Raw genomic sequence first — 18,238 nt, forward strand, 5'->3', positions numbered from 1 at the left:
GGGCAATGTATTTGGGACTGGGATATTTTAGCCATTACAGAAACATGGCTAAGGGAGGGACAGAGCGGCGGCTTAATGTGCCAAGGTACAGGTGCTTCAGGCGGGACAGAGGTGGTGGAAAGAAGGGAGGGGAGTTGCATTTTTGATTAAGACGAGTATCACAATAGTCAGAGATGAAATAACTGAAGAATCGTCCAGTGAGGCTTTGTGTGTGGAGCTAAGAAATAACAAAGTAGTGGTGACATTTGATGGAATGAGACAGAATCTTGCAGGGGTTGATTGAAGGAGTTTGTTTGCGGACAGAAGGAGGCCTTCAAGGTCTATATGTTCCTGAGAGTGAACCCTTGATGACAAGATATTGAGACTTTGGTGAGAAAAAAGAAGGAATTATGGCTTAGGTACAGGCAGCCAGGATCAAGGAATCCTTGGAGGTGTCTCGCTGTAGGGGGATACAGGAGTTTACAGAAGAGGGAAATCAGGAGGGCAAAAAGGGGGCACGAGATAGCCTTGGCTGAGAAAATTAGAGTGAATCCAAAGAGGTTCTTAAGTTCTTTTTCCTTAATACACTTAGAGAGAGAATAGGACCCCTCAAGGTCCAATGTGGACGTGTATGTATAGAACCACAGGAGATGAACAAGGTCCTCAATGAATATTTCTCCTGTGTTTATTGTAGAGAAAGACATGAAGACTTGGGAATTTGGTAAGTTAGCGGTCGTATCTTGGGGACGGTCCAAATCACAGTAGAAGATATGTTGGGTGTATTAGAAGTATTAAAGTGGATAAATCTCCTGGTCCTGACCAGATATATCCAAGAACACTGCAAGATGCTAGAGAAGGGGGCCCTGGGTGACACTTTTGCATCGTAGTTACACACAGTTGAGGTTGTAGAAGACTGGAGTGTCATGAATGTCATGCCCTTATTCAAGAAGGGCTGCAAAGAAAACCTGAGAACTATAGACCAGTAAATCTAAAGTCTGTGGTAGATCAGTTACTGGAGAAGACTGGGAAATAAGATATATATGCATTTGGAAAGACAGGGTTTGATTAGGAATATTCAGCATGGCTTTGTGCGTGGGAGATCATGCTTCACAAATTTGTTACGAGTTCTTTAATGAAGTGACCAGGAAGGTTGACGAGGGCAGGGCAGTAGACGTAGTTAATATGGATTTCGGTAAGGCCTTCGATAAGGTCTAAGTGGTAGGCTGTTCTGGAAGGTTAGATTGCATGGAATCCAGGAGGAGCTGGCAAATTGGCTTTATGGTAGGAAGCAGAGGGTAATAGTGGAAGGATGCTTGTCAGACCTGAGGCCTGTGACTATTGGAGTGCCTTGGGCCAGTGCTGGGCCCATTGCTGTTTGTTATCTAAATCAATGATTTGGATGTGAATGTAAAGGCATAATTAGTAATTGCAGATGATACTAAAATAGGAGGTATCGTGGACTGTTAGGAAAGTTATCAAAAATTGCAGCAGGACCTTGATCAGCTGGGGAAATGGGCCCAGAAATGGCAAATGGAGTTTAATATATGGAAGTGTGAGGTCTTACATTTTGGAATGTCAAATCAAGGTAAGTGTTTCATAGTGACTGGTAAGGCCTGAAGGAATGTAGTGGAACAGAAGGATCTTAGAGTTCAGGTGTACGGTTCTCTGAAAGTGGAGTCACAGATAGACAGGACAGTGAAGAAGACTTTAGGCACACTGCCTTCATCAGTATTCAGTTTTAGTCACCTTGTGATAGGAAGAATGTTATTAAACTGGAAAGAGTGCAGAAGAAGTTTACAAGGATGTTGCCAGGACTCAATGGTCTGAGTTACAGGGAGATGTTGGACTTTTTTCTTTAGAGCAAGGAGGTTGCAGGGGGATCTTATAGAAGTGTATAAGATCATGAGAGGCATGGATAGAGTGAATACACGCAGTCTTTTTCCCAGGATTAGGGAATCAAGGAATAGAGGGCATCAATTTAAGATTAAGGGGAAAGAATAAAAGGGAACCTGAGAGGCAACTCTTTTACACAGAGGGTAATAAGTGTCTGGAATGAACTGCCAGCGGAAGTGGTTCAAGAAGGTACGTTAACAACATGTAAAAGGCTTTAGAAGAATGAGTTGAGTACAGAGAAATGGGATTAGTGTAGATGGACATTTTGGTCGGCATGGTCTCTGTGTTGTAGGACTCAGACTGTATGATCTGCCTTGCTTTCCAATTTCCCACACAGCTTTTGGATGATTTCATTCATGCCTGTTACAAGAGGAGTATATCTATTTTGAAGGTTTCCCTTTCAGTATTACAGTATGTTGATTTTCAAAAGATTCTATTTATTCTTCCTCCATCTTATTCTTGGGAGAGGTGACAAGTTCACCTCAGTCATATCATCCACATGATTCAATGTTAACAAGTAAACTGTTGACACTCATTGTTATCTCTACCTTCAATATTGAGCTCAAGGCTGCTGCTAAGTTCAAAATTACCTGCCAGTTATTGAGACCTAGGTGAATCAAGTTCTTAAAAGAAAACTTACTGTTTTAATAAAATTCAATTCATTCTTTTCAATTCATATCCAAATCGATCTATCCTGGTCTGAATTCTAACCAACTCTCTTTCACATCTTAGGCTAACTCTGGAGGTTTAAAGCTTAGACATTTTACACAGTTGAAGTTACATCATGACTGATCAGATGCAAAAATCACCACTGAAATATGATCCACTTCCTGTTGTATTTTCCTGGTTTCCTAAAAATGATCCTCTTTGTGCATTTTTCCTAACCCCAAAAGCCATTAAGTTTCCACTTGCTGAATAGTGACTTCTGTGTTCTGTATTGTAAAGTGCTCACGTTTCTTATACAAATGCATTCAAGTATTAAACTGTGATACAGCTTTCCTTAATGTTTTGACAAAATTTTAGGAAATTGCAGCATGTTGTTTTAAACGTTTACCAGCCTAGTAAACCTGTGGTTTTTGTCATGGCTCAGAAATGTAGCATGAGGAGTGGAGTTCCATGAAACACCACGAAATCTAATTATTGAGAGAGCATTTGAGTTTAGCAATTTTCTTAAAGAATTACCGTGTTAAATTTGGTGCATTATTGCAAATTCAAACGACGTTTTACAAATATTTCTGCCTAAGTTTGAATGCTCTTGTCAGTGCTCAATATATTTCTGTAGCAAATCAGAGCATTTCACGAATTATGTACATTATTTGATGAATTATTTGGATAGCTAAGTTCTTTGGTTCAAACTTTGTTTACTTTTTACTTGTTTATGACCTGACAAGCTCAGCAGTAAATACTAGTCTGTTGTGAATAGTGGCTGCAGTAACAAACAACATTTTAGTCATTGTTTATTTATAGACAAACAGCTAATTCTAACGAAGGGTCATCATCTGAATGTTAACTCTGATCAGATGCTACCGGATCTGAATATGTCCAACACTTTGTGTTTATTGCAGATTTCAAATGTTTAACTTGTGGTTGGCCAGCAGATTTCTTTTTATTCATTCATGGGATATAGGCATTGCTGGCTCTTCAGCTGCATCCTTGAACTGCTGCAGTCCACCTGCTGTAGGTTGACTCACAATGCCATTAAAGAAAGAATTCCAGAATTTTGACCCAGTGACAATGAAGGAACACTGTGTTTCCAAGTCAGGATTGAGTGACTTGGAAGCGAAATTGCAGGTGGACATTTTTCCATAAATCTGCTGCCCATGTACTTTGAGATGGAAGTAGTTATGGGTTCAGAAGGTGCTTTTATTGATCTTTGGTGAATTTTTGCACCACATCTTATAGATAGATAGTGTACGCTGCTGCTACTGAGCATCGGTGGTGGATGGTGTGGGATATTTGAGGATAAGATGCCAGTCAAGCGAGCTGCTTTGTCCTGAATGGTGTGAAGCTACTCGAGTGTTATTGGAACTGCACACGTCCAGGTAAGTGGGGAGTATTCCAGCACACTTCTGATTTGTACTTTGCAGATGGACATGCTTTCAGGAGTCAGGAACTGAGTTACTCGCAGCATTCCTAGCCTCTGACCTGTACTTGTAGCCACTGTGTATAAGTCGCAAGGCCAGTTGAGTTTCTGATCAATGGTCATGCCATTGATAGTGGGAAGATTCAGTGATGGTAACACCATTGAGTGTCAAAGGGCAGTGGTTAGGTTGTCTCTTTTTGGTGATGGTCACACCCTGGTATTTATGTGGCACGAATATTATTTGCCTCCTGTCAGCCCAAGCCTAGATATTGTCTAGATCTTGTTTCATTTGAAGTTGGACTGTTTCCCTATCTGAGAAGTTGCAAATGGTGCTGAACATTGTGCAATCATCGGTGAACATACCCATCTCTAACCGTATGATTGGTGAAGCAGCTGAAGATGGTTGTGCCTCAGATGCTGTTCTGAGCAACTCCTGCTAAAATATTCTGGAAATAAAATGACTGACTTCAAACAACCACTTCCTATGAGCCAGGTATGACTTCAAAGCAGTGAAGAGTTTGCCTCCTGATACCCGTGGACTCCAATGTTGCTATGACTCCTCAATCTCTCACTCAGTTGAAATCGGTCTTGATGTCAAGGGCTTCCACTCTTCTTCTTCTCTTAGAATTCTGATTTTTGTCTGTGCTTGAACCAAGGCTGTATTGAGGTCAGGAACTGAATAGCCCTGGTGGAACCCAAACTGGGATTCAGTGAGTGGACTATTGCTGACAGGTGTTGCTAAATAGTACCGTTGATGACGTCTTCCATCACTTTACAATGACTGTTTTATTCATTTACAGGGTGAGGTGTGTCTAGTTAGGACATTATTTACTGCCTATACTGAATTGCACAAAGGGCAGTTTGCTGTGGGTCTCAAATCACATGTAGGCCAGACTAGGTAAGGATAGCAGTTTCCTTCCCTAAAGAGCATTAATGAACTAGATTGATTTTTCTGACAATGGTTTCATGGTCATCATTAGACTCTTAATTCCAGATTTATTATTGAATTCAAATTCCACCACCTGCTATGGGGTGATTTGAGCCCAGGTCGCCAGGACATTACCTACGTCTTTGGATTAACAGTCTAGTGACAGGCTAGGTTAGATTTGTCCTGGGTTTTGAGTACAATTTTCCAAATTGTCAGATAGATGCCACTTTTGTGAGTGTTTTGGAGGATCTTGGCTAGGGGAGGGCCAAGTTCTGGAGCACAAGTCTTCAGCACTATTGCTGGAATGATGTCAAGGACTATAATCTTTTTATAAACGGTACCTCCAGCTGTTTCTTAATATCACGTGGCATGAATAGAGTTGGCTGAAAACTGGTGTCTAATGCTGGGGACCAGTAGAGGAGGCTGAAATGAGTCATCTGCTTGGCACCTCTGGCTGAAGATTGTTGCAAATCCTTCAGCCTTATCTTTTGTATTGATGGATTGGGCTGTTCAGTCATTGAGGATGGGATTATTTGTGAAGCCGCCGCCTCCAGAGCGTTATTTGTCCACCACCATTCGCTACTCGATGTCTGATCTGTTGGTTGTGAGATCGCTTAGTTCCCTTTATCAATTGCTGCTTACGTTGTTTGGCAGCTTCATCAGGTTGACACCTCATGTATAGGTATACCTGGTGCAGTTCCTGGCATGGCCTCCTGCACTCTCCATTGAACCAAGGTTGATCCCCTGGCTTGATGGTAATGTTTGAATGCCATGATGTTGCACATCATGCTGGAGTACATTCTGCTGCTGTTAGCTCACATGGCCTCATGGAAAATAAGATGGAGTGTAATCTCAATATGAAGGCAAAGCTTTGTCTCCACAAGGACAATGCGGTGGTCACTCTTATCAATACTGTCATATACAGGCGCATCTGTGGCCTGCAGATTGGTGAGGATGAGGTCAAGTATATTTTTCTCTTTAACTGGTTTCCCTCGTTCAGTCTGGCAGCTATGACCTTTTCGGACCCAACCAGTTCAATCAGTATACGGCTGCTGAGTCATTCTTGGTAGGGAGCATTGAAATCCCCAACCCAGAGTACATTTTGTGCCCTTGCCATCCTCACTGTTTCTTCCAAGTGGTGTTCAACATGGAGGAGTACCGTTTCATCGCATGAGGGAGGGTGGTGTGTGGTAATCAGCACGAGGTTTACTTGTCCATGCCATAAGACTTCTTGGATCCCAGAGTCAATCTAGAGGACTCCCGGGACAACTCCCTCCTAATTGTATATATTGCTAAGTGGAAATGTGATGCTGTTACTCAAGCTATTGCATAAAAATTTACATTTTATTGTTGTTCACATTGTTAACTTGTAACATGTTAATTGAATGCAATTTGCCTTTCACTTTGCAGGTCCGTGGTCCTTCCAATGCTGATCCATGTGTGATTGTGGATGACCTCCTAACGCCATGTTCACCTGGTGATCCCAATGCTTTGGAAATGACGTGGATTGATGTTCCAGGGGATAAGCTTCTGGAGCCTGTTGTGTGCATGGTAGGTAACCTCAATTTCTGCAAATTTTAATGTTATGTCTCAGATCTTCAGTTGCTTGTAGTTCTCCCCTAATGTAACATATCAGGAGGATGAAATGTTTACAGCCATCTTCCATGGCTATCCAGTACAGTCAGTCCTACAGTTATGTTTTCCTTTAACGTTGGTCACTTCATAAGGCCTTTACTCTTGTTTTGGGTCACAGATTTCATTTTAATGTTATTTGGTGCTCGTCTGTTGGAGGTCTACTTCCAAATTTAAAAGGTAAACTAAATTTGGTGTAGTTGGTGTCTTTATGGAGTGGCTTCTGCTGCTTCCTGACCTTTTACGTGGTTGGTCCTCTGTTTCACAACTTTTCTGGTTCCTCCAGCCACCCTCTTGCTGTTGACCTGCAGGTTGCAGCCTATCCATCTCCCCACTCCAGCCTCTGATGGCTGACTCTTTGCTCTACAGCTCCCTGACCCTTTTGGTGCTGTTTCATTTCATCAAATCACCTGCTTCTGACTCTCTTTCCCCGTCCTGAACTTCACTGTGACCAAAGAATCTGGAGATCAGCAATGAATGGCTGTTCTGGAGTGGGAAGCAGCATGTAGAAAATTCACAACGGGGGGGGGGGTCATGGAACAGCAAAAGCCCCAGGCTCCAATTGTCAATATCAAGAAGGTGGTTTAGGGAGTGGGAGAGGCCATGAGCTATATAGCTGTCAGTAATAGTTCAGATTTGGGAGTGTGACAAGTTGAGAGTTTGGAGGGTTGGCAGCAAAACAGTTGTCAAGGAGCAGTAGGGGCAGGAAGCCTGAGGGATGGTGAGAGATAGCACTAGGGAGTGTGATGTATATTGCACAGGAGATTCAGGAAGCAGAATTGGCAGTGACCAGAGGTAAACCAAAAGTTCCTATAGTAGTATTTTAACTTTTTAAATACACACTAAAAATATTTCATTGACCAACAGGAATTTAGCAATAAAGTATTTCAACTTGCACGATAAAATTCTTTTTTGCTCTGCTGACAAAGGATCTGTGGAGCCTAGTTACAGTTTTTACTTAATGGGAAATTGTTATTGCCTTAGTAATTTCACTTAAAGTTAAGTATAAAATGACCTCAGTTACAATTATATATGCATCAGATGATGTGTATGCTAATTGGTTACTTTAGTAAATGTGATAAATGACACAGGAATATATTTGTCATTGTTTTAAAGTTAGTTCACATAAAAGATGCTTTGAGATGTTTTGAGATAAAAGGTGCTGCATAAATATGGTTCTACTCTTCAAGTGAAACATTTCTAATTCAAATGGAAAGAACCACATTCTTCAAAAGAAAGCCAATCTCTAGGTACCGCACGTTTATCATTTCCCAGTATATTAATTCTTTTAAATTCACTACCAACCTACCACCCATGCCTTGTCCCATGCATTCCTATTTTTAGGAGCTTTAGATCTGAACAATATTCTGGATGTAGGTTTGCTCGCTGAGCTGGAAGGTTTATGTTCAGACATTTCATCACCATGCTAAGTAACATCCAAACGGAACTCTAGCAACAAACACATTGATTTGGACTGATTTACCACCCCCTGAGAAAAAGAGCAGGAAATGACATCGTCAACCCATAGAAACCCAAACATAAACAGAAAAAGGAATCATCAGCAGTGCTTCGTCCGGAGGCTCACTGAAGACGTTACCTAGTATGATGACAAAACATCTGAAGATGAACCTTCCAATTCAGTGAGCCAACCTACATCCAGAACCCCAACCTGAGCTACAAAACTTGCTAAAAAAATTTTCTAATTTCCCCTTGCATATTTTATCTGGCTTTTTTTTGTCTTTGAATTTCTGTCTTGTATTTGATTCCACTATTGAATCTCTTTTGTTTTAAGTTTTTCTTTAAGTCTTTTTTTGAATCACTCTTTAGGGCTACTGTACACATGTGGTCTTTGCTCTGTATGTGACAGACTTTACTATCATCAATTGCAATTAGCACCTATAAATAGTGAACAGTGGAAGACAAATAAGAGAAAATTCAAAGTTTGATTTGAACCATCAATTAATAACCCACAGGAGCAGGAGGAGCCAATCAGTCTTTTGAGTTGATTTCACCGTTCAAGTAAATTGTGGATGACCTGTATCTTGACTCCATCTTGGCTTGGTACAATAACCCTTGATATCCTTGCTAAATAAAACTCTTATGGATCTCAGATTTAACATTTTGAATTGACCCAATATTTTTGGGGAAGAAACCTCACATAGTTTTGACTACCCTTTGTGTGAAGAAATGCTTTCTAACATTATTTCTGAACAACTTGTGTCCAACAGTAAGGTTACCTCCCTTCTAGACTCCAAGCCAAGGTACAATGTTTCTCATCGATATACCTTAGAGGTTTTAAAATATTCTTAAATGCCACCTTCTATATGACCATTTTAAATGCCATCTGCATCCAAGGGAACACAAGTTTAGATTAAGTAACTGTCCTTCTGTTTCAGTATCATTTTCGGTGAAGTTGCATTGCAATCTTCAAGACCAGTAAATCCTTTCTAATGTGCACTGTCTAGGACTGCGAATGCAGTGCCTCAGTTTTGGTATAGGCAGAGTTTTGTCATCTTCAGCTGTGCCTCAATTCAAGATGTCACTGACCTACTCCTCCTACTCTGGTTTTAATTGAGCTGTGGGTCTTCATGTGACTGAACAGTTTGTTTCTTGACCTGAACATCTTTCAGCACATGGGGCAGGATGACCCATGAGTTAGTGGAATCCAGAGTGCAGGGCTTATTTTTCTGTCCTTTTCTGCCTGTCATTAAGGCATTTGGACACAGCATGATGCATGTTCATGGACAAGTCACTATTTTGAATGCTTAGTAGCGTGCTGTTTATAGTCATTAATGTCAAGAAGAACATCACAGTATCTTTGTAACATTCTTTTTTTCCTTACGTGTAACACTGACCACTTGAAGCTGAGAAGACTGGGGGGGGAAACACCCACCCCCAGTCTGTTGTAGTTTATTTTGCAGGAAGTTTTCCTGATTGTCGGTAAAGCTGATATTTATTCAAGTGTCCTCTTTTAATATACAGAATGTGATAAAGGCAGTGCTGGTGTAAGTTCTCTAGAGCTCTGATGTGTTGCTGAGGCACAGACCAACAACTGTTCTGTATACTAGAACTTGAGAGTTGTGAAGGTCTTTGTTGTCAAACACTCCCTGCTATATTTTTTCTAAAATGCTGACATGGTGCAGTGATTCTGTGTTGGATCTGTGTTAATAGTTGCCTTTGAGAGAGATAGCTATTAAGGTGCGGAACATGCTTAACATACTCGACAGTCCCTCAAATGGGAGATTAAATATTTTGCTGACCGCGTGTGACTGATATGTTTGTTTTGACAATGTTTAAGAATGAACAGAGTTTCTTGTAAGCAGAATTAATGTGATAGTGGATAGTGGCTTGCAAATCCAATGCAGAGTAGGCAGTGACACTGCAGTCATCCAAATGCTGTTAATCATTTAGTGGGCAGTTTAGTTTTACCGTGGAGGCAATGGAGATTAAAAAGTTGGAGTTCTTTTCTTCAGTCTGCAGGATAGGTGTGTGAAATCCTGATGTGAGGGAAAGCCCATCAGCTTTGAAGATTTCAGCTGGGAGTACTATCCAGGCCAACGGCATTGTTTTTTGTTTATTTGTTGCAACTGTCAAATCAATGGTAGTTTCTCCATAGATTCTACACCGTCTCTGGGACGATAGGCTGGAGAATATCAGCTGCCACTGTGGATTCACAGTCATATTGTCAGAAATGTTCTTCGTGGCATTGTTCACTTGACGCTAGTTTATCAATGTACCTGAAGCTACAAGGAGCTTATCATGGCATGCTGTTGGACTTCTGATTTTCTGTTTGCACCACTTGTCTTTTATGTTTTAGCCTTGAGCTATTGGAATGTTGCATTCTTGAATTGAAACCTTGCATTGTTCGGTCAGGGAATAACGGCTGTTTGTTTCTGTTCCAAGAGGTTATGTATATTTTGCATGTTTGTCAGACCAGTTCGATGCCTGAACCCAATGATCTGGGTATGATTGCCTCTTACACCTGACCTTATTTGATCCCACTGTTCTGAACCTGAGTTGGTTGTGTGAAACCTTTCTAGGTTGCTTGCTGGTGAGCTGTTGTTTGAATTCTTCCCTTTGGTAGGGATGCTTTAGCGATGAGACACCAAACCATATCCTCTTGGACTTTTGGTTTTTATGATGTCTAGATGTGCTCGGTGGCTGTTCATTGCCAATTGAACAAGTTCATTGAACAAAAATTGAACAAAAATCCCGTCCAGCATTTTCCTTGCATGAAACATGAATCATGTGGCATGTTCATCACTTAGATTACTGACTCAAAGAGTAACATTATCAAGAATTTCCAGTGCTTTGATCTCGAATGCCCTCATGTGTTTTTGTCCTTCTGGCAATGTCATAATGAGGCCACGCTAAGCAAGCCTTGTTAGTGGGGCATTTCATCATCTTTCGCTTTTTTTCACTCCACTTTTCCCAATGGTGGCTCTTCTGAAGTTGGCCAACCCTGTCCCCTAAGAAGGGTGATCTTTGGCACTGAGGACTCTATCAAGGTCAGAAGTGAATTTTTCCTCCACTACTTTTTCTGAATAAATGGCTGGGGCACATTGATTAAGGCTGAGCTAGGAGGTGTGGTGTCATGAGCCTTTCATTCATAAAGTTCCGGCAGTACATCCAAGCTCGTATTCCAAATGATAAAACCAAGATACCAAGATTGTTGAAATTACATAAAATGTGATCTTTGAATTCAGTCTGTCAGTGTAATACCTGAGACTTTCATGGACTGAAATGATCTTAAAAACAGATCAAAACCAACTAGCTTATAAAAATCCACAGACTTCACCAGACCCTACACATTTGTTCAAGTTTTTTTTGGAACTTGACTAAAGGCAACCTGAGCTGAGATTAACATTTTACCCAATGTAGTCACCCACCCCACTGGGTGTATGAAAAGACCATCTCTTATTTAAATGTTCCAACAGTGAGGTTCTTCACTTGTTGGAAATGGAATCTTGTCAATAGTTTAGTCTGAAAATGTGTTGCTGGAAAAGCGCAGCAGGTCAGGCAGCATCCAAGGAGCAGGAGAATCAACATTTAGGGCATAAGCCCTTCTTCAGGAATGAAGAAGCTGTGCCAAGCAGGCTAAAAGGTAGAGAGGAGGGACTTGGGGGAAGGGCGTTGGGAATGCGATAGGTGGAAGGAGGTTAAGGTGAGGGTGATAGGCTGGAGAGGGGGTGGGGCAGAGAGGTCGGGAAGAAGATTGCAGGTCAAGAAGGCGGTGCTGAGTCCGAGGGTTGGGACTGAGATAAGGTGGGGGGAGGGGAAATGAGGAAGCTGGAGAAATCTGCATTCATCCCTTGTGGTTGGAGGGTTCCTAGGCAGAAGATGAGGCGTTCTTCCTCCAGGCGTCGTGTTGCCATGGTCTGGTGCTGGAGGAGGCCAAGGACCTGCATGTCCTTGGCGGAGTGGGAGGTGGAGTTCAAGTGTTCAGCCATGGGGCGGTTGGGTTGGTTGGTGCGTGCAGATGTCCCAGAGGTGTTCTCTGAAACGTTCCACAAGTCGGCGGCCTGTCTCCTCAATAAAGAGAGGCCACATCGGGTGCAGCGGATGCAGTAAATGATGTGGGTGGAGGTGCAGGTGAATTTGTGACGGATATGGAAGGATCCCTTTGGCCTTGGTGAGGGGGGAGGTGTGGGCTCAAGTTTTGCATTTCTTGCGGTTGCAGGGGAAGGTGCCGGGAGTGGAGGTTGGGTTGGTGGGGGGTGTGGACCTGACGAGGGATTCGCGGAGGGAGTCGTCTTTCCGGAATGCTGATAGGGGAGGGGAGGGAATATATATCCTTGGTGGTGGGGTCTGTTTGGAGGTGGCGGAAATGACGAAGGATGATACTATGTATCTGGAGGTTGGTGGGGTGGTAGGTGAGGACCAGTGGGGTTCTGTCCTCGTGGCGATTGGAGGGGCGGGGTTCAAGGGCGGAGGTGCGAGAAGTGGAGGAGATCTTTGTCAACCACGTTTGAGGGGAAGTTGCGGTCTTTGAAGAAGGAGGCCATCTGGGTTGTTCGGTATTGGAATTGGTCCTCCTGGGAGCAGATGTGGCGGAGACGAAGGAATTGGGAATATGGGATGGTGTTTTTACAGGGGGAAGGATGGGAGGAGGTGTAATCTCGGTAGATGTGGGACTCGGTCAGTTTATAGTAAAATGTCTGTGTTGAGTCGGTCGCCCAAGATAGAAATGGAGAGGTCTAGGAAGGGGAGGGAGGAGTTTGAGACAGTCCAGGTCTAGAAAGGGGAGGGAGGAGTCTGAGACAGTCCAGGTATAGAAAGCGGAGGGAGTTTAGCCTGAAAATGTTACTTCAGACAGTATAGAAGCAGCCGGTATTTCAGCGAGCTTTTTTGGTAGAGGAGAGGAGATGGCTTTTAGATTGCAGAACTGAACACTAACTGGAGAAGGTTCTGACTCTGATGTGGTCAGATTAAAACCTGATCACAAAGGATGGCAGAAAGACTCCAAACTCTATAACCTTTGATTCTCTTCCTTGCTGAGTATTATTTCCTTTTACAATTGTACTTGTGTTTGTGATCTCAAGTGACAGCCCAATGACTGCACGCTTGATGCCACATCTTTTTTTATTTTTCTCAGGCTTAACAGGTTGTAAGCATGCTCTTCTCTTTATATCAAGAAAACCTTGAGATTAGCTTTTTACTACTACAGTAAGATGGGAGCTGGTTCACCCCTCTTGACCTGGTTATTGCATGGTTGCTGTCAGTCTTGTGTTTCCAGCAGAAGGTATAATCCCTGTTTGTCCTTTCAGCTGCTACCTTGAGGAAAACCTTTCTCAGTACACAAGTTATAATCTCGAGTTCTGACATTTCACATGATATAATTTCAGTTCCTTCTGGATAGTACCTCTTGAAATTATCCACGAGAATTTCAAGTTGCAAAATATAAAGTTTTCTTTCTTGCACCATAAAGATGATGATTCCGCAGGATATGGTGCCCCAGCAGAAGTTGAACAGCCTATTTTTAGGGCATCTTTTCTAACCCCCTTTCTATTTGGGGTCAGCAGTGGGTATCCTTAAGAGGACTGCTCATTTGTAAATACTACTGCCCAGACACATGCCTTCAAATGCAGGTGCCCAACAACCTTAAAGCATCTGAATTCTGAAGAACAGTCATATTGGACTCTATGTTAACTGTTTCTGTCTTCAGTGGTGTTGGTAGACCCACTGAGTTTCTCTTGTAATTTCTATTTTTATTTCAACCTTCATGCATCATTGCATGTGTGTCGACTCTTGACTCCCATGTTCCCAGCACTGCCTCCTTCACCAATTCTGCAGCACCACAGGACTTGTCAAGTGGGTCCTGGTAAAAGGAGCCATAAGCATGACTTTGTTTAATGTGACTTTATGATCTTGACAAGTTGGTCATCAGATTTTGGTAACTTGTCAAGTGATGATGACTGGGAACAATTTGTTGCTATAGTCTTCTTTCATCTTTGCAGCCACTGAAAGACATGGTCATCCTTTGCCTGTTCTGCCATTCAGGACATTTGGACCTCACTTTGTCTGGTACCACTCAGCCCCCGACCAGGAGCAAGACACTCCTGAGTGCATCATCCAAGGATTTGTGAGAGCACAAATTCTCTCAGCATTCGGTCCATCGCTTCCATGCTGAACATAATCCCAAACTAAACTAGTCTCATCTGTCAGCTCCTGGCCCATATCCCTCCAAACCTTTCCTATTCACATACATTTACAAATGTAATTGTCCCACATCAACCACTTTCTCAGGAAGTTAATTCCACATGCAAACCACCCTCTGTGTGTAAAAAAAAACAAAATTTGCCCCTCATGTCTTTTCAAAATCTTCCTTCTCTCTTCTTAAGAATGTGCCCCTAGTCTTGAAATCCCCCTTATTAAGGAAAAGACCCCTACCATTCGCCCTAACAATATCTCTCGTGATTTTATAAACTCCCCTGAGGTCATCACCACCTCAAGCTGGCAGTCGGTTTAGTGAGATAGCTATACAATAAAAAGTTATTTTTTAATTCTTGTGATAAAGGCCACCATTCCATTTGCCTTTCTTAATATTATTTTGTACCCATCCGAATGAATTCAAGTCCACTCTGTCATTCAATAAAATCTTTGTTTGAATTCCATGTTCTCATCTATCCCTGATAACATTTGATTTCTTGCTCAACAAGAACCTGTTTACCTCTCCCTTAAAAGATTTTTATTGACCCTGTCTGCACCAACTTCTCGGGCATTGTTCAAAAGTCCAGAAAGATTGTTGGATCCTTCTTATTTCTGCTTCATCGTATTTAGAATGTATTCTTATTAGGTCCAAAATAATCTCGCTCTCATTTTCGTGCACTGAATTTCCATCTGCCACTTTTGCCCACTAATATAACTGATTAAATGCTATTCGCTTCTGCTGACACACAGTAAGAATATTCTGGAATCTGAGGAAGGGTCACTGGACCTGAAATATTAACTGATTTCTCTTCAAAGGTGTTGCCACACCTGAGTTTTCCAGCAATTTCTGTCCTTAGGTAAAAATATTTCTGTTTATTCCTTTGTGCTGGTCATACACTCAAGGAATACAAAAGGAATGGAAATCTCATGAATCTCCCTTTTAGTGTTTATCACAGCAGTGTCAATTTGGGAGAATAGAGGAAAGCTGGTTGTCATGAATACTCTATTTTTTCCAAAAAAAAGCAAAATATTGTAGTTTACATGGGGTTAACTTTAATAGGTAAAATATTTTTAAAATAATTTCTTATATATGGCAGTAGAATAAATGTGTTCCACTCAGATGAATATAACTTTAAATATTAGTCATACTAAAATAAAGTCTTTGATTTGTGTCTTAAGGAAGCATATTTGGTGTACTGTTGAGAACTTAGTCAAAATTGCATTTGTGAAAGGGAGTGCTGGAAATAAATGCTTTACAAAGATTTAGCAAATTAGAAAACAAAAGGAAAGTTAAAGTTTCCCAAAACTTGCTCTTTAACAATACAATAATTTATGAAAATACTTCTTGTTTTACAGTCTGTTCAGAGTTTTAATTCCAGTCTCAACTGTATTTTAATATTTTTCATTTCAATCTCTTTCTCAGCCTGACATGATGCATTCATTAGCAAGCATAAAACCAACAGTTAATGACGAGGATCTGGAAAAGCTGAAGAAGTTCACAGAAGACTTTGGTCAAGAAGGCTGAACCATAAGATCTTAATTTGCACAGCAAAATATTTTTCTTTCCTTGTACATCTCTCTTTTTCTATTCACAAATCAGTTGCATACAATAGTAAGTTTATTTTTATCATTTTACTATTGTAAAGTCAAGCACTGTTATTTCCAGGTCATGGAACTTATTAAATCCAACTTTATATAATCTTAATTTCTGCATTTGCCTATCATAAAACTACTTCTCATATAAATATCTAGAGGTTCCAGGCTTCAAGGGCTTAGCGTGATATTTAAACATTACTGGAATAATTGAGAATTTTTAAAGGAACTAAGTACATTGTGCTGATGTCTTTAAGGAATGTAAAGTAATCTTGGGTATCATTGGAATATACTAGATACTTTGAATGGGGCGTTTTAAATTTGCACATAAGATCTAATACATGGACTGCCCATATGATTGGACCATTTCATCGTACTTCAGGTAGACTAATTTCTGACTGTAAAATATAAACTTGAAGCTTTGTATTGGAGAAATTGGGATTACTTATTCAGTTATTTGTATTGAAATAAATATGAATGAAGTGAACAACTTCTATATATGTAGATTTTTTTTATAATGGCAACCTTGTATTTTCTGTTTAATTTCTGTTTATTTGTAAATAAAACTTGTGTCTACCCAATGATTGATTCAAATTGTCATTTTGGAAGACTTTATTTCAGATTTTTCAAAATATTTTTGTTTGTCCAATTTAGTGATGCAGACACAGGATAGAAATTTAAATCTGCTTCTATGAATAGTTAGGTTACAGAGTGGGTGGTACGAGGTGGCTTTATTGTCATACTGATTTGTCACTTCATCTGGTTTGTGTAATGTTAAGCAGAGTTCTAGGTTAATGAAATGAGCTGAGTGGCAGGACTTTTTGTTCATCTTCCATAGTGATTTACAGTTTGTAGAATACTTGAAGATAATTTTTTTTCAGTGTGGTTGAAGGGGTTTAATATGGATAAGTTAGTGCAGAAAGTCAGAACAGTAAATGTTTGGAAAATTTGCCATCTAAGCCTTCCCAAATTTCTAGTGGCTCCATTCAGCTCAGATTGGGAGAGTAGCAGGAGAGGTTCATAAGCTATCTGGGTGTTTTGTTTTCTGCTTTGTGGCCTGTAAAATTTGCTATTTCCCTGTTGATCTCAGTGGATATGAGGTTAGCTTTCATGTGGTCCATATTATTGTTCAATTCTCTACTTTTGCTGGATAAAGATATTTTTACTCAATCCTGTTCAGGTATGTTATGACTCACCTTTGGAGTAGGTGTGAGTCTGAACTCTGGACTTCTGGCCCAAATGTTAGGATACTACTCCTGTGCTGCAAGATCCCCTTTTGCTGAATGTATGCTGCTAGTTTTTCCACTGCTCAGCAGTGTTCACCTGTGCTTAATAATGGGGCTCACTCATTGTTCTCCAATTGCTGTATTTTCAGGCAATGTAGCATCCTCTTGATTCTGCTTTCTCTCAAAGTCTGCCTTTCAGTGTTTTTCATTCTCAGGCTTCTGCCAAAAAAGTGATCATGAGGTTCTTGGCATGTGCCTTGGTAATTTCTTAAAGTTATAGCAGTTGGATGTTGAATATCCTAATTGGAAATACAATGGGAGAAGTTCGTTTTAAGGCAGTACTAGGAAGATTTAAGAGGTAGATGTGGTTGGTATAGGGGTGAGAAATACCAGAAGTAGATGGTACCCAGGGACTCTGAAGATGCAGCAAATTAAAGGTAAATAATATCAGGAGAGAAAAAGTAGTGGAGAAATTTCTGCTAAATATCAACACTTCATCTTCAAGACTTGATGGCTTACATCCTCTGATTTGAAAGGAGAGTGCTGTAGAGGTGGATACACTGGTTACGATTTTCTCAAATGTCCAAGATTCTGGAATGTTTCCAACAGACTAGAAGCTAGCAAATATAACAGTAGTATTCAAGAAAGGAAACACAGAATGTCAGGCAAGTGGAAGCACCTATTCGAAAGGAAGTCTTAATGTGCTAAGACAATCATAGTATACTCAGACAAAGCCAATTTGGTTTCAGTAAATGAACACCATTGAAAAATACATCAAAAATGTTTGGGGCTATAGGGTAGGTTGTGGTGTATTGGCATTTCTGAAAGGTTAATATGCAAAATAAGACTCAAGGATTTGTATGATATTGACGTGGATGAAAGATGGTTTAATTAACAAGGAGAGAATAGGAATAAATGGGCATTTTCAGATTGGTAGGCTGTGATTAGTTGAAGTCCCATGAGGATTAGTGTTGGAATCTTATTTGTCAATAATCACTTTAACAAAAGTGACACAGTATTATACCTAATTTGTTGCTGATACGAAGCTAAGAAGGAACATAAACTGAGGACACAAGGTAGTTGTATGGAGATATAAAAAGATTAAATAGGTGAACAGCAAGATGGCAAATAAATTACAATGTGGAGCAGTATGAAGTTTTTCACTTCCTTAAGTTATTAAGGAATGAAATCTTTGTCAATCATTTCTCATTTCCCCCTTTGTCTGACCCCATCCCTTCTAATACCATCTTGTTT

General features: G+C 40.7%; 1 protein-coding gene across 1 annotated transcript in view; it reads left to right on the forward strand.

The window, feature by feature from the left end:
- The window catches only part of LOC132815959 (vacuolar protein sorting-associated protein 4B-like), a 43,908-nt gene extending 27,590 nt beyond the window's left edge, over positions 1-16,318 (forward strand). The window contains exons 10-11 of the mRNA XM_060825342.1: positions 6,294-6,434; positions 15,589-16,318. Of these exons, the coding sequence (XP_060681325.1) occupies positions 6,294-6,434; positions 15,589-15,690 (243 nt within the window). The 3' untranslated portion in view covers positions 15,691-16,318. The remainder of the gene's footprint in view (positions 1-6,293; positions 6,435-15,588) is intronic.
- The last annotated feature ends 1,920 nt before the right edge of the window (positions 16,319-18,238 follow it).

Source organism: Hemiscyllium ocellatum, chromosome 5 (genome assembly GCF_020745735.1).
Source record: "Hemiscyllium ocellatum isolate sHemOce1 chromosome 5, sHemOce1.pat.X.cur, whole genome shotgun sequence".
NCBI classification, from domain to species: domain Eukaryota; kingdom Metazoa; phylum Chordata; class Chondrichthyes; order Orectolobiformes; family Hemiscylliidae; genus Hemiscyllium; species Hemiscyllium ocellatum.